This window comes from Lathyrus oleraceus, chromosome 2 (assembly GCF_024323335.1).
Source record: "Lathyrus oleraceus cultivar Zhongwan6 chromosome 2, CAAS_Psat_ZW6_1.0, whole genome shotgun sequence".
NCBI classification, from domain to species: Eukaryota; Viridiplantae; Streptophyta; class Magnoliopsida; order Fabales; family Fabaceae; genus Lathyrus; species Lathyrus oleraceus.
The window spans coordinates 162092601-162110187 of NC_066580.1; the positions used below are offsets into that span (position 1 = coordinate 162092601).

General features: G+C 36.1%; 1 protein-coding gene across 1 annotated transcript; it reads left to right on the forward strand.

Annotated features, from left to right (window-relative positions):
• Positions 1-10211: 10211 nt before the first annotated feature.
• LOC127118679 (universal stress protein PHOS34) lies at positions 10212-14525 on the forward strand. The gene is made up of 5 exons (XM_051048929.1): positions 10212-10544; positions 10623-10726; positions 11771-11889; positions 12489-12617; positions 14169-14525. Exons 1-4 carry the CDS (start codon positions 10331-10333, stop codon positions 12583-12585), a joined length of 534 nt encoding a protein of 177 aa, XP_050904886.1. The 5' UTR covers positions 10212-10330; the 3' UTR covers positions 12586-12617; positions 14169-14525.
• Positions 14526-17587: the final 3062 nt, after the last annotated feature.

Sequence of the window (17587 nt, forward strand, 5' to 3'; positions counted from 1 at the left end):
GTGGAGGCATTACTTGTACGGGTCAAGATTCGAGGTTTTCAGTGACCATAAAAGTTTAAAGTATTTGTTTGATCAGAAAGAGCTGAATATGAGACAGAGGAGATGGTTGGAGTTCTGGAGGATTATGACTTTGGTTTGAACTACCATCCGGGTAAAGAAAACGTAGTGGCTGATGCGTTGAGTCGGAAATCATTGAATATGTCTATGTTAATGGTTAGGAATTGGATTTAATTGAGCAGTTTAGAGACTTGAGTTTGGTGTGTGAGAGTACTCACAATAGTGTTAAATTGGGAATGTTGAAGTTAACGAGTGGTATTCTGGATGAGATTAGAAAGGGTCAGAAATCCGATGTGCTTTTGGTTGATAAGTTGACTCTAGTGAATCAAGGTCAAGGTGGTGAATTCAGAATTGATGAGAATGGTGTTTTGAAATTTAGTAATCGGGTGTGTATTCCGGATGTTATCGAATTTAAGAAGAGTATTCTTGAGGAAGGACATCGTAGTGGCCTGAGTATTCATCCTGGAGCTACGGAAATGTATCATGATTTGAAAAGGTTATTTTGGTGGCCGAGAATGAAAAGAGAAATTGCGAGTTTTGTTTATTCTTGTTTGACTTGTCAGAAGTCAAAGATTGAGCATCAGAAGCCGTCTGGGCTAATGCAACCGTTGGCTATTCCAGAGTGGAAGTGGGATAGTATCAGTATGGATTTTGTTTCTGGGTTGCCGAGGACAAATAAGAATTTTGAGGCTATTTGGGTGATTGTTGATAGATTGACAAATCGGCTCATTTCATTCCGATCAGAATGGATTATCCGTTAGAGAGATTAGCCGAGTTGTATATTGAGAAGATTGTAAGTTTGCATGGTATTCCATCGAGTATTGTTTCGGACAGAGATCCTAGATTTACATCGAAATTCTGGGAAGGTTTGCAGAGGGCTTTGGGAACTAAGCTGAGATTGAGTTCTGCATATCATCCGCAGACTGATGGTCAGACTGAGAGGACGATTCAGTCGCTAGAGGATCTTTTGAGAGCTTGTGTTTTGGAAAAGGGAGGTGCTTGGGATTGTTATTTACCGTTGATTGAGTTTACCTACAACAATAGTTTTCATTCGAGTATTGGTATGTCACCGTTTGAAGCTTTGTATGGTAGGAGATGTCGGACACCTTTATGTTGGTATGAGTCCGGTGAGAGTGCTGTGGTTGGACCGGAGATTGTTCAACAAACTACGGACAAGATTAAGATGATTCAGGAGAAGATGAGAATTGCTCAGAGTCGACTGAAGAGTTATCATGATAAGAGGAGGAAGGCACTTGAGTTCCAAGAGGGAGATCATGTGTTTCTTCGTGTTACTCCGATAACTGGTGTTGGTCGAGCTTTGAAGTCAAAGAAGTTGACACCTCGATTTATTGGTCCCTATCAGATTTTAGAAAGGATAGGAGAGGTAGCCTATCGTATCGCTTTACCGCCGTCGCTTGCGAATTTGCATGATGTTTTTCATGTGTCTCAGTTGAGGAGATACATTCATGATCCGTCGCATGTAGTCCAAATAGATGATGTACAGGTGAGAGATGACCTGACTGTTGAAGCATCACCTATGAGGATCGAGGATCGAGAGTTGAAGCAGTTGCGGGGTAAAGAGATTGCATTGGTGAAGGTAGCTTGGGGAGGACCAGCAGGTGGCAATGTGACCTGGGAACTTGAGAGTCAGATGAAGGAGTCTTATCCGGAGTTGTTCGCTTGAGGTATGTTTTCGAGGACGAAAACTCTTTTAGTGGGGGAGAGTTGTAACACCCCAATTAAAATAAGATAATTATTTAATTTAAATTAATATTTTTTTATTAATTTAATTGAATAATTGGAATTTGGGATTATTATTACTATTATTTTGGAATAATAATTATTGGGATAATTATTTATTGGAAAATATATATAAGTTGGAATTAAGGAAAAAGTCCCATTTTGGAGTAAAAAGGTTTTTACGTGAAAAACAGAGAAGCGATCGTGAAAGAGGAAAAGGGCAAAGGCAGAGCAAGAGGAAGAAGGTTGGAGAAGAGAAGAGCTTGAAGCTTGAGATTTGCCGGATTAACTCAGGTAAGGGGGGTTTATCATCGGTTAAAGGGTATTATATGATAATATGTACTGGGTAGTGATAACCATTGTTTTATCTCTGATTGGATTGTTGTATGATGAATTTGCGAGCCAGTGGATGAATGAAATTAGATGATAATTGAAAGGGAATTCGTAGAAATTTAACATCTATGCACATAACAGCCAGTGGATGAATGAAATTAGATGATAATTGAAAGGGAATTCGTAGAAATTTAACATCTATGCACATAACAGCCAAATGACGTTCGCCATTATGCCTTCGGCGTTCGCCATTTGGGGTTTTTTTCCAGAATAAGAGCGTTTAACGCTAATGGCGTTCGCCATTAGCCTAATGGCGTTCGCCATTAGCCTAATGGCGTTCGCCATTAGCCTAATGGCGTTCGCCATATCAGTTTGACAGACAGTTTTTCCAGAATGAGAGCGTTTAACGCTAATGGCGTTCGCCATTAGCCTAATGGCGTTCGCCATATCAGTTCGACAGACAGATTTCACGTTTTAAACTCCCAGATGTGATATCGTTGTAATGTTGTTGTTGTTTTGTTGGGTCTTGAGTAGTATAGGCATTAGTAGAGTGTGCTAATACTGTTTTTGATTATGTGGCATGATATGATATGCTTATGTGATAATATATTGATGATGTGTGATGGTATGCATGATGCTGTGAATGTATCAGTTATGTGTGCACTTGTGAATAGACTGTTTTATGGCTTAGAGTGTGAGCATATGTCTATTCTTGAATTGTTGTTGATGATGTAGCATGGCTAGGTGATTAGCATGCATATTGTGGCCTTTATGGTGGTAGCTAATTCCCATTGTGAGGAATTAGTGAGTTAGTCATTATGGATTGTTGTCGATGTTTGCATGCTAGGTGAATTAGCGTGCATAGCATAGCCCTTGAGGGGTGGTAGCTAATTCCCGTGGTGAGGAATTAGTGAGTGAGTCACTAGGTCTCAAATGAGTGGGACTAGTTGGACTTGGTAGCCGTGCCTGGATTTGGACGGTGAGGTGAACTATATGTTCACAAATAGTCGGTACCGCATGCATGGAGTCTCATTGCATAATATGTGTATGGCGTATAATATGAATGGATGTATCCCAATATTATACGTGTGTTTGTATTGATATTGAGTATGAATATGAGTTGTATTGGTATTGAATATGATGTTTGAATTGATACTGTCGTTATTGAGTGTGTAGTCTGGTTAGAGTGATTTGATGCGTTAGTTACTTAACATTACATAATGTTGTATAATGCTTATTATATTGATTGAGGAACTCACCCTTACACCTATTTTTCAGGTAACGAGCAGTGAGTTGATTAGGAGCTAGTGCTTGGAGTCTAGTGTAGTCTCCTAGTGGGTCATGCTCTGATAGATGTAACATCGGGAAGGGATGTTTGAATATTTTATTGATTGGTTGTGAACCATTTTGCATGTAATATGTTACATGATGTGAATAATTGAATTGATTTTATCCGCTGCGTATTATGCAGATACTTTATAATTTGGATTAAATAAATGAGCATGACAGGATATTCTGATGATGGTTGTGAAATGATTGTGTGACACCCTTCGGGGCATAATTACTCTGATTGATATGTTGCTATTTTAATTGAAATATTTGGGGTATTTTAGAAGGGTGTTACACTGCACACTTAGAAACTTTTCGTTAGGGTGCCATTTTTGGTTTCATCCTTTGTTATCATCAAAATCAAGGAATCTGTTGTAGAACAATTTTTGTTCTTACAATTATCGGTGAAACCTAGCACCCGGCTAGCGTTTACATTGGAAACTACCGACTCCAGCTGGTTAACAGTTATCTCTGGTGGAACATAGGCCATATTCAGTACTTTCAACAAGGCTGCTCTGTGCGCCTCAGAGCACAGCAATAGTGAGAGAATGGAGATCTTCGAGGGTGTCTGATTTAGCTGGTCGACTACCTTGTAGTCACTTTTCTTGATAATCCTCATAAACTCATCCACTTCCTTCTCGAATGCGGTCTTAGGAGGATCTTCCTCAGTAGTAACCTCTTCGGCGGCCATCTGTTTCCCTTTAGCCTTGGCAGCTGCCTCGGCTTCAATATTCGTGCGTAATGTTGACGGTGCAAATAGGCGTCCAATGCGAGTGAAGCCACCAACCCCTTCAACATTGTGTACAGCGGAGCTACCAATGTCAATGTCTTCTTCGTTAACTTTCTGCCCCTGGCAGTAGATATCAGCCCCATAGTGCCACGGGATAGCACTGTCTTTCTCATACGGAACGAGTCCTGGTATTGTGATGGTGATCGGACCAACCAAAGTCGGTTGAGGCCTGTCAGAGTAAATTGCAACTGGTGCTGAACTTTCGATGTTCACCGCCGTTGGTTTTGTACTTTCTGGGAAATATATTGTTGTCAGAGCGAGTCTCTCGGGAACATATATTTCTTCAGGAGTGAAATAAAACGTCACCGTCGATACATCATTCTTCACTGGACGGGCCTGATCGAACTGAAGACAACCTTCATCTATTAGTTGCTGAATACCCCTTCTCAAACTATCACATCCGTTTTCGGCATCTTGACAATTTCTGCATTCTTCCCCACAGCCCGGGAAAATCTGTCCTTTCAGAAGTCGGTCTTTAACCACCGATAGCGAAGTCTTCACCTTAGTCACATCAGAAACCAAATTCAAAGTTTCCCCACTATCAACAAGATTAATCCTCTGCCTGCCATGAGCCGGCATCGGGTTCTGGATAATATTAGGCACCGGAGCAAAATTGATAGCCTGGGCATCTCTCAAATCTTGTACCTTTAAATGGAGAGCCTCGCAATTATCTGTAGTATGGCCAGGTGCGTTGGAGTGAAAAACACATCTGGCGTTGACATCATAACCTCTAGGCAAATTATTGGGATCGATTGGTGGGGCCAGAGTTCTCAATGTAACCAGATTCATGTCAATCAACTTGGGAAGTAATACTGAATAAGACATTGGGATTGGCTCGATGACCCGAATTACCTCCTTGTTGTTGATTGTTATACCTGGGTTGTCGTTGCGGATGATATTGCGGTTGAGGAACAGGTGTTGGAATAGTGATTGCGGCCACTTGATCTTGATAATAATTAGGGCGTCATCTACCCCTGCCTCTGCTGGCATACACAACGCTTGCCTCACCTTCTTTTCTTCGCTGACCGTTACCAGCAAACGGTCTCTTGGGACCTGATGAGTTGGAAGCACTATTGTCTTGAATTCGGCCCATTTTCAACAGACTCTCGATTCTTTCTCTAGCAATTACTATCTCTGCAAAGCTGATTGACGGGCAAGCAACAAATCTCTCAATATAATTGCCTTGAAGAGTGTTCATGAACATGTCTGCCATCTCCCTTTCAGACATAGGGGGTTGGACGGACGCAGCAATCTGTCTCCAACGCTGAGCATACTCTCTAAAGGTTTCCTTGGCAGTCTGAGACATACCTTGCAACAAGGTCCGATTTGGAGCCTTGTCCAAGTTGTATTGATATTGCTTGACAAAAGCCTCTGCCAAGTCTTTCCAGCTCTTGATGGTAGTACGAGACAAATGAGAATACCATTCACGAGAAGCTCCAGTTAGACTGTCTTCAAAATAGTACATCCACAGCTTTTCATCTTTCGTGTGAGCTCCCAACCTTCCCAGATAAGATTGGAGATGAGTGCATGGGCAAGAAGCCCCGTTGTATTTCTCAAAAGTAGGGGGTTTGAACTTGTGAGGAATCCTTACTCCCTGAACCAGACCAAGATTTGTGACATCAAAGCCTAAGGAATTTTGAGACTCCAAAGATTTGAGCTTCTCAGCAAGCTCATCCATACGGCGAGTGGTCTCTGTCGCAACCTGAAAAATACAGTGCGCGAAAAAACAACCGCCGAAAGAAAATGACAGAAGAGTCGCCACCGTGCGTTATTCATCCCAAAGGAGGGAAAGGAAACGATCGAAGTAAACCTGAAAAAGGAAAGGACAAGACGGGGTCTCGCAACCAAATCTTGGGTTCGGGAGTCGGTTATGCGAAGGGAAGGTATTAGCACCCCTACGCATCCGTAGTACTCTATGGGATCCACTTTTGTAGTTCGTGTCTAAAGGGTGTGGGTTTATCTAATGTGTTATTTACTAAAAAAAGGGGGTTAAATGAAAATGACTCGCGCGGATGTCGCATCCACTGCATACGTATCTCATCTGAATATGAGAATCAGAGTCTTCGTAGCTCGGCTACCTAGGGGTTAAGGGTAATTGTGCTCGCTAAGACATCGCGTCTTATGCCTACGTATCTCATCTGGCCTGAGAATCAGAGCAAGTTGTAGTTCGGCTAACTATGGGGTTATGGATTGGGTTTTGGATGAACGACGTCACTACGCAATCTACCGGATGCTCGACCTTTGGAGACTTACTCGCCTGTAGTAGAAGGAGTTAACGTGTTGCTTTGGGTTTTAGGGTTTGGGATGCTCAAGGGCAAAAAGGCAGTCCTTGACGAAGGAACCGCGCTACCTGCAGGGATACGAACACATACAAAACAAACATGTATAAAGTAAATGTGCCAACAAGGGGCTCAGAAGTAAATAAACAAAAGAAAACAAATGCCTCCTATCGAGGTCTTCCAGCTAAGAAAGCGATAAAATACGGAAAAGAGGTAAAAGTACCACACGGATAAAGATCCGAAGTAACACCAATTAAAGGAGTAAGAAACCCAGGGATCTCCCAAGCTGATGCCATCAAAGAAAGGTGAGTCAGTACAGGTAATCGGAATGAACCTCCATGGGGTATCCCACAAATAAAGTGGGAAAACCACGCAAACCATCTCTGCAAGAGTCTGTGAGCCCTCACAAAAACTCAACAAAAGGGTTAGTGAAACACGATAAGCATTTTTTTCATGGATAACAGTATGGTTTCAGAAACCTCAAACCCTGTGGCATAAATTTCAGAAATCATGTGATTAAACATTCAAGGCATAGGTTTCACCCATTCATGCATAATTAAACCAGTGGGCAAAAACATAATGAAATTCATCCATCATACCTCATACATTCAGATGATCCAAATTAAGAGCATAAAATCATGGGAATGAGGCAAACCTGATGGGAGAGACCGGTTGAAATCAAATGGCACGGCTGGGTTTGCAAGGCAATGTTAGGGTTTGCGTGAGATGAAAGTGTGTGAGTCAGATTGAATTTTTCAGAGCTGCCTGGGGGTTGCTCTGAGTTCTCTGTCAGGTTTCTCTCCAGGTTTTGTCAAGGGTTTTGTTTCAAGGAAACCTCAGAGTATTTTGCTTCTCTTCCTTTTTCTGTCTGATCTCCCTCTTTTATAACCTGATTTTCATGGCTTTGTGGGCTCAAATGAGAGAGGTCAAAGTCCAAGTTTTTCTATTATATTATATTATATTTATTTATTTATTATTATTTTTATTTATTTATTTTTTTTGTAAAAAATTATTATTATTATTATTATTTTCGTTTTTTTTTTCATTTTTTTATTATTATTATTATTTTTTTAAAGTTTCTTGGATCTAATTCTGATTGACATGATGAAATGCAATATGAAATGCTAAATGAATGCATGAATGAAGAGGGCAAATTTTGGGGTGTTACACTCTCCCAGTTTCATTATTCTTCTTCTTCAAAGATGACATCCCGACTAATTATAATCCTCTTAGAGATATGATTATATAGTCGACATGCCTTTGATTCTTCGCTTACCCCTAAAAGAACACAACTATGGCTCTTATCCTCAAGCTTTGTTCTCCGAGAATCCGGTACATGAGCATGTGCTATACAACCAAAGACTCTCAAGTGCTCGACTGAAGGTTTCACCCCACACCAAGCTTCTTCTGGCGTCATTTCTTTCACAGATGATTTCAGGCATCTATTAAGAACATAAAATGCCCAGTTCACTACTTCTGCCCAGAGTTTTCTTGGAACATTTTTCTCAACCAATAGGCTCCTCACCATATTCATCACGTTTCTGTTTTTTCGCTCAGCAACTCCATTCTGCTGTGGTGTATATGTAGCAGTTAATTGCCTCTTGATCCCATTCGTTTCACAATATTCTTTGAACTCATTTGATGTGAATTCACCCCCACGACTTGTTCTGAGACATTTAATGGGTAAACCAGTTTCTTTTTCGACAAGAGCTTTAAATAACTTAAAGTAAGTGAATGCATCCGATTTAAAAGCAAGAAAATACACCCATGCCTTCATACTATAGTCATCAATGAAGCAAATAAAATACCTCTTGCTGCCCTCTGAAACTAGAGATATTGGGCCGCAAATATCAGTGTGAACGAGCTCCAACTTTGATGATGCTCTCCATGTACTTTTCTTTGGGATTACATCTCTATGTTGTTTCCCTTTCAAACAATCGCTGCACGTAATCTCACCCTCGGAAAAACTTGGCAAGCCTTTCACCATGCCCTTTGTTTGCAAAGTCTTCAATCCTTTGTAGCTGAGATGACCGAATCTTCGATGCCATAAATGAGCCACGTCTTGAGTGATTACTTGGAGACACTCTTCATCTCTTTCCTGTTTGACTGATCGAGTGTTCGATAGCAACACAAACATTCGATTGGCAGCCATAGTGGTTTTGAAAATCAATCCCTTTGTGTGGTGATAAATCCGACACATATTTGACAACATCAATACAACCAAACCCCTTTCTTGCAGCTGCCCAACACTGAGAAGATTATTCTTCAACCCCGGTACATAATACACATCCCGTACAAGGTGATTCACTCCTTTTACGGTCAATCGGACACTTCCCTTTCCAACAACATTCATGCTTGCATAATTCCCCAATCTTACCACCTTGTTGAACCCATTTTCTAAATCACAGAAGAGAGATGAATCACCACACATGTGATTGCTACATCCAGAGTCAATAAACCATACGTCGTCTCGATCACCTCCAAGCGTATCGGTATATGCCATTAGCACAATCTCTTCTGATTCATCCAAATTTGCATAATTTGCTTGGCACTCATACTGAAAGTGTCCAAGCTTATGATATTTATAACACTCAACCGCATGTTTGCTCCAGTTTAGGCGACCCCTGCCTCTACCTTGTCCTCGACCTCCTCTGAAAGTATCTTTTCCTCGTTCTCTTCCACCATAGCCTTCATGAGTCACTTTCGAAGCATACTCTTTCCTTCATCTCCTTTGAATTTTTGCAGATGAATAAGCAGAGAACTTTGCAAGGCATCCACAGAGAGTTGATATATGTCCTTGGCTTCCTCAATGGAACAAACAATGTAGTTCCATTTATCAAAATCTTCTCAACGATCTTGACATCACTCACATCTTCCCCATAATTCCTCATGTCATTTGCAACCGTCATTACTCGACCAAAGTAATCATTTATCGATTCTCCCTGCTTCATTGCCAAAACCTCAAAGTGCCGACATAGACGATTGAGCTGAGCTCTCTTCACTCGAACATTACCTTGACACTTCATCTTCATGGAATCCCATAGCTGTTTGGATGTCTCCTTCTACGTAATCGTCTTCAGAATTGACTTGTCAAGTGACTGAAACAAGTAATTCTTAGCTTTCAAATCCTTCAGCTTCATCTCCTCTAGGTTCTGTTTTTGCGTCGGCGTCATCCCATCCATACTCGTAGGCTGACTGTAGCCCGATTCGACAACAATCCAGTACTCCTTGGATCGAAGAAGATTCTCCATGACCATGCTCCAATGATCGTAGTCTCCGTCAAACTTTGGAATGGACGCTGAACAAAGTTTGCTTCTGAACCCATCTTTCTCAAGTCACGCTCTGATGCCAGATTGTTAGATGCAATAAGAATTCAATAGAAAACAACTAACAGTACTGGGAATGACTGGTTTATTCCTTGTCAAATGCTGTAAAATAAATAGGGAACAAAATAAACGTGCAACAACAAACTGCAACCCACTTCTAGCTAGAAATAAAAAACAAACTTAACTAAATCAATTCAACAAACTATCTTAGAAACTAGGACTCTTATTTGACTAAAGACTTATCAATTATTTTGAAATCGATAAAAGATATAAATGAGACAATTTTTTTTATGAAAGGGAGGAAAAATTAAATCTATGGGTCATTAAAAATCTTAAACTAAAACCATTTTGCAAAGTTGAGAGTATTTAAATAAGATATTCTAACAACAGAAGCAATCAAAAGAAAGTCAAAAGAAGCAACCACAAATAGAGAAAGAGAGACCTCAATAATCGAAAAGCGATCATCCATCCAAGAGATGCCGGAATCCGGAAACCTCGCCGTAGTAGTAGTTGCAGTAGACGGCAGCGAAGAGAGCATGAACGGCCTACACTGGGCGTTAGAAAATCTCAAGCTCCGATCACCTACACCCGATTCCACCAACGCCGGTTCTTTCATCATCTTCCATGTTCAATCTCCACCGTCAATCGCCACCGGTCTTAATCCCGGTTCCATCCCTTTCGGTGGCCCCAGTTCAGTACATTTTCTTACCTCCGTTTTCAATTTTCATCATTCAAACTTTTTTATTACTGAAAGTTCGATTTCATTAGGTGATCTCGAAGTTCCCGCGTTCGCCGCTGCGATTGAAGCTCACCAGAAACGTATTACCGATTCTATACTGAATCATGCTTTGGGAATTTGCTCCCAATTCAATGTAATGTAACTTTATGCTTCACATTTAAGGTCTTTTTCACAGTGATTTTGAGAAGCTGGTATGAATAGCTTCTGTCCAACCGTGATTTTCCATCGTGATTTTCAAGTTTTTTAAACACACACTTAATTGATCTAGAGATCTTTAGAAACTGGAATATGTATAAAGTTTAATTGGTATGGATAATTTAAAATTTTTTTACACTTGCATTAACATTTGCTTTTAATTAATTATTTGGCTTTTTCCTAATTTTTTTTGGAAACTAACATAAGTAAAGTGAGATACAAATTAGTTCATAATAAGATAAAGGAAAATGGCTAATTTTTTTTCTTCTATCTAATTTTTTTTTGAGTTATTTATTTAAAAATAATTTTGGTCATTCTATTTTATGTTATATAACTTATAGGATTTTAATCTCATATTTTTAATTTTTCAATTTTGATCCCTAATATTTAGATTTATGAAATGGATCTCACAACCAATTGTTTTTATGATGTGGCAAATTTTAATCTGACTTGGCAATACTATTTTGTTTATGTGGCTGCGAGATCAATATATTAAATAATTAATTTGTAACTTATTTTTATCTTAAAATGGTTTAGTGCCAAAATAATTTCAATTTAGTGCTTAAAAATTGCAATTATGCTAAAATAATTTCATTTTAGTATGTAAAAGTTAGTTTAACTAACAGTTTATTTACTGCTCAAGAATTTTTTCCATTTCATATCATTTGTGAATTCTGTTTTTTATTTTTATATTAAATTTGGAATGATTATATACATTTTTTTTTCAAATGCATTAGATTGTAACAGTTGTTACTTGCCTCAAATCTTTATTAGCCACCATTCTCCATTGAATTTAATTTTAAGATTTGGTTTAATATGAGAGTGGTCATATAGTGGTTTGGGAGATGAACATAAGGGTTTGAGAGATGTAATTTTGGGGGTTTGAATCACCCAACTTCACTTTTTGTGCAAGTTTTCATTACAGGTTATTGGCAGCTATATGGTACAGTGTAACTGCAATTGACTTTTATATATCTATCAGACTAAGGTCAGGACCCATGTTGTTGTTGGTGAACCAAAGGAGAAGATTTGCGAAACTGTACAGGATTTGCATGCTGATGTGCTTGTGATGGGGTCTCGAGCTTTTGGCCCTATTAAGAGGTACAAATTGGCTGCTGAAAAAGTTTTGATAATTACCAGAAAGTTACGCTTGCAATTGACATAATTTATGGTATTTTTGAGCCTGATTAGGACATTACATCAATGTATGCACGACCACGAGTCAAGTTGAGATATGATCTAAAATTTAAACTGAGTTTATTAACCTTAGGCAATTCTAACCTTGTAAGTTGGTTTTGCAGTGTTAAGATAGACTCAAAATCTAAGAAGATGTAGTTGTGTTGGTTTCTAATTTCCTTGGCAATACGATACTAGTAAATAGTAGTAATTAACATCCATAGCAGTGTTGTAACCAGAAGAGCTCTCCTTATAAATAGCAGAGTAGCAATTAATAGCCATAGCAGGGTAGTAATTAACAGCCATTAATTTGTTTTCTTTATCCTCGGCCATTTTATCTGCATATTCCATTTAAATTTTGGACATTAGGCTAAATGCTCTAAATTTTACTTCAAATCCTGTAATTTTTCAAATTTGATTGTTTTTTTTTTACACAAATTTGATTGTTTTAAACAATTTGAACTTCAAATATGTCTATTATATGGATTCGCCACTAATAAAGCTTCTTTCTATTTTGATTGCAGGATGTTCCTGGGAAGTGTTAGCAACTTCTGTGCCCACCATGCTCATTGTCCAGTCATTATCATCAAGGGAAAGGACAGCGTCAATAAGGGAAACTAATACACTTCTGCTCTGATATATTGATTTTATGAGTACGTCTCGACACACTTTTATGTTGTCTCCCTTATATTTGTTGAATATATTGTCTTCCTTATAATAAGGGAAACAATATATTTTGATTCTTTCTTGTATTCTTTTAGATCAAACACCTAGAATATACTATTCTTTTATGTAAGACACTTTCTAGAAATAGATTTATTTCAAGGAATAATTTGAATTATTATAGGATTTCTATACAATATATAGGCTTGCCAACATAATTCGTAACGGCTAGGAATCACCCGAATCTGCACCGACTTTGACAAGGAAACCCCACGTTGACCTGTGCGAGTGCGGGTTTGTGTTTTTCCCAATAATCAAAGCCGGGGGAGGGGATAGGAAAAATCGATCTCCGTTGGGGGTGGGGGAGACAAAACCCGCCCTGGTCCACCTCATTGTCATACCTAATAAGACGATTTCTATATCAGTTTTTCTCAATAGAAAAAGTTTTTTTTCTTCTGATTTTCCTAGTTGCAATGCTATATAACTGGATTTTTTATCTGTTTTTTCATCATTTTGGTTTGATGTTTCTTTTGCGTGCTATGGAACATACATCGATCAGGATTTTGAATCAACTTCATAGCATTTTTCATTGATGCATAATCCAATAATAAGTTTTTAGTTACCCTTTATTTTATGAGGAAGCCTTTATCTTCTTGCAAACCAGCCGTCATTAATAGCCCTGTGTCACTTTTAATTAAAATAAGACAAAATAACTTGATCAAATATTAAAGTAAAAATGATTAAATGTTAACTATTTTGCAATACATTAAGACTATTTCATTGTACCTTTGATACTGTCATAGTTTTATAGGTCAAATTGATTTTAAGGATCCAACAATATCATTAAATCTTTATTAGATCTCATAGGTTTGAAATTAAATCCTCAGAAGAACCTCATTGGACTTCTGTCAAGTGTTGCTCACATAGTATTACGAAAGTTGTAGCGACATATTCAGAACAAATGCAATATCATAAACAACTTATGAATATCCTCTTAAACAATTTATATAAGGAGACCCGTTTTTACAGGGGGAGACCCGTTTGACCGACATACGATCATAAGTTGTTTATGGTATATTGTATTTGTTCTGAATATGTTGCTTCAAGTTTTGGGGAGCAACATATTAAAAACAAATACAATATCATAAACACCTTATGAATATCCTCATATATAGATCTAACGGGCTTCCCTCTAAAAATGGCAAAATTGAATGCTGAATATCGAAGTGCTACTATTTTAATAATTAGAGCCTAGATTGGACCATGATCCATTTTGGTATTAGAATGGTAAACCGTCTTACTCCTGATATTCTCAGGGGAATCAACAATCGCGAGGATTAGATTAAAAGATTTTAAACTACACGAGTGTAGTTGATTATTTGGTGAAACTATAAGGATAATACTAATTAATTTATCATTGCTTTTGCATCTTAGTGGAACTCTCCTGTTACAGACTTTCAGCTGAATCTCTCTCACTCACAATTATCAATGTTTTCTGAGTTTCTGAAATAGGTTTGGTTTCATTGTTTGGCTTCTTTTAGGCAAGGTGCCACATTTCAGGTGATTGCGCTTGTCCAATTGATCATGTCAAAAGCTTTTTCATACTCTGGATTTGCAAGTTTTTTTGCTAGTCATGTCCCGTAGCTAAGCTTTGAAGTTTGTATTGCCAATGCTAGTCAGATTCAGTTGCAAGTATGATTTTTCTCCGATTGTGGATAATAGTGGTGTTACGCATGTGGAATTCTTGCAGTAGTGATTTTCACCATTGCTATTATATATTTGGTTGTTGTCGCAAGTGATTCAAAGAGAATTATGACCACTGAAAGTTTGTATTGTTTTTTAATTTGTTCAATGTTGTAAACAAATATTGGATTAGTTTAGCAGTTAGAATTGATATATTTTTTTTGCATTGTTCTTTTACTAATGTATAAAACATTGATTGAATTGTATATTGATGGGTCATGAAATATCTATCTTGTGACAAATGAATATTGAGTAACACATGGGGAGTGTGTTTGAATAATGTAGCATATACTTGAACAGATCTATGATGGGTGAAACAATTACACTGTTATGAAAATAGTATATGGTTTGACTGTTTGAGTATATGCGCCTCTTCATGAAACTGTAATTCAACGACGTCAGAGTGGCCAAAAAGTGGTTACATGTTACACCTGAGGGCGAGTGAGTGGTTGTCGATGCACGAGGCATGACAATGAGACGACACTCCTAACGGCTTTTCGGGAAAAAACCGAATTCACATCGGAATGAGAGGGATCCTGAGGTTGTGTAGGTATGAGACTCCATGGTTGAAGGAATGCTTATAAGGATTAATTGATACTATCTATACTAACAAGATGCATCTTCTTTTCGGTAGTCTAACCAATAAGAACTCTATAGTTAAGCGTGTTTGACTTGGAGTAGTATTGGGATGACTGACCTTCTGGGAAGTTTCTCGGGAAGCATGTGAGTGAAGAAAAAGCATGCTGAAAAGACTCGGATTGGTTTGTAGGATCAGTCGATAATCCTGAAAGCAGTACGGGGGTGTTACAATATCTACTTTTTATATAATTATATGATGTGTATTTCTTTAACAATATATACAAATGCATAAGGGTTGTTATGGTGTAAATGCATAATTGATTAATTTATTTCTATTCTTCTCATCTCTTTCTATATTATCTTTTTCATTCATTTTTTTCATTCTCTTACACTTGTTTTATTTGAAGGAGATGAAATGGTGGAAGGAGAGGATCCTTTCGGGTTTAAACACCCATCAGATGGTGAAATGAGGTTTGAATTTAAGAAATCTATTAATGTTATCTCCAACAAGTCTAAAATAGAATTATGTTAAGTAGAGAGAAGTATAAAAAAAAATCAAAGAATATTTATGAAGTTTATATATTTTGAAATTTTAAAAAGAAATAAGAAATAAAGAACCCTTTATCAAAGAAAATTAATGGTTAATTATGTTAATTTAATGTCAAATTATTTTTATTTAATTTAATTTTATTTATATATCAAATATTAAATAATATATTTTGTTAACTTTGATAAATAAATAATATATTTAGTTATCCTTTTTAACTAAACTCATATTAAATATAATTATTTTAACTATAGAGATAATATGATAAGTTTTTGAATTAACTTATGATATCGTGTTATCTCATTAAAAATTGAACTACGGTTACGTATTTTACAACTATTTTATCATGTTTTTTATTCTTAAATTAGGGATGTATGTGGGCCGATTTGTGTTGGGTTTGATCAAATTCAATATTCAATTTATATAAGACACAGGAAAAACAACCATCTATTACATCAATGCGTCGATTTGAATAAATCCATTAATTTTTGGTTTGAGTTAGTTTGGATAGTGGGTTCCTTAAATATGTTTTCTTTTTCATTAATATTAAATGACAAAAAATGAAGAATCATCATATTTCTTTTATAAAAATTACTCAACATTTATGTATATTTTAAAAAAAATTAAATAACATATTTTTATTATTTTTTAACATCATAAAATAATAAATAATATCACTAATTAATAAAATTATCATAAAATATTAGCAACAAATTAAATTGTATGATATAAAATTATATTAGAATCCAAATAATTAAAGAAAATAAAATATTTAAAATTAATTAAAATATTATTAGTTAAAATAATAAGTTTTAAGAGATTAAAATTGTAACAATATAACAATAATTGTTTGATAAGTAGATCAGTGGATTTTTTGAAATTGAATCCGATTTTATCTGAAATCTAATTTTTTAATAAATTTTTTAATTTTTAAATTCATATCCATCCAATAATTCTTGATTCAATTCACTTTTAAATTTTTTTTAAATAGGGATTAATGGGTGATCCAATTCATATACACCCCTTATCTAAATGAGTCTCTATGGAATCTGCCTTATGATTTTGACCATCTATCGTTTAATCTACATATTCTTAGTTCATAGTCTACACATTTTTTTCATCTATATTTTCAACCCACCTAATTTGGGTTTTCATTATATTTTTTAGTGCATACGGTTCCTCAACTCTCTATTGTTGTTATTTTAATTTTGTCTTGATTAGTCTTACCTCGCACCACAATATTTATTTTATTATTTTATTAGTTCTTTATCGTTCAATAAATAGTTTCATACAATATTGTGGATCTCATAAGAATTTAATTTTGGTCCAACGACTTTGTCATTATTATTTGATTTTAGAAGTTTAATTTTGGTCCTTTGTTTTTTTAAGGGAGAAGTGTTTGTTTCATAGGTACAAATGTTATTTTTAAAAATGTAAATTAAAATTCACATAATTCTTTATTTATTTCAAGTTTCAATAAATTATTTGCATGTACTTTTCCTTTCTAAGAATATGATTTATTTTTGAACTTTTTAATTTTTATTTCCGTGTTAATAAATTAGAATCTTACATTCTCATTAAAAGTATAGAATAATCAATCATAACATTCTATTATCATATTATTTTTAAAATATTTATTTTTAAAATTTTAAAATTTAATAAAAATAAAATTTAAAAATATTCCTGAAAACTTATTCATTTGTTTTGATAATAATATTCCAAAAACGACATTCTCATAATTATAATTTTAACTCAGTGCAACATATCCTTCAATAAAATAAAGTAGGATTAATTACAGAATAAAAAAGTTATAAAAACATGTTGCTAATAATGAGATAAATAAAAGTGAATATTCAAATTCGATACCGTCTAATCCATAGAATCAATCTCACGAAGCAAGAGGTCAATTTAATAAAGAACAAAGTAAATATTCATTATTAATTGCAGGAATTGTGGTTTAACCTAAGAGAAGTATTACATTTTACTATTTTTAGGTAGCATTATCCTTAATTTTCTCACCATCATCTTTCAACTAAACCATAAAAACCAAACATTATATTCATTTTTTATTTTACTTATAGACCATAATAA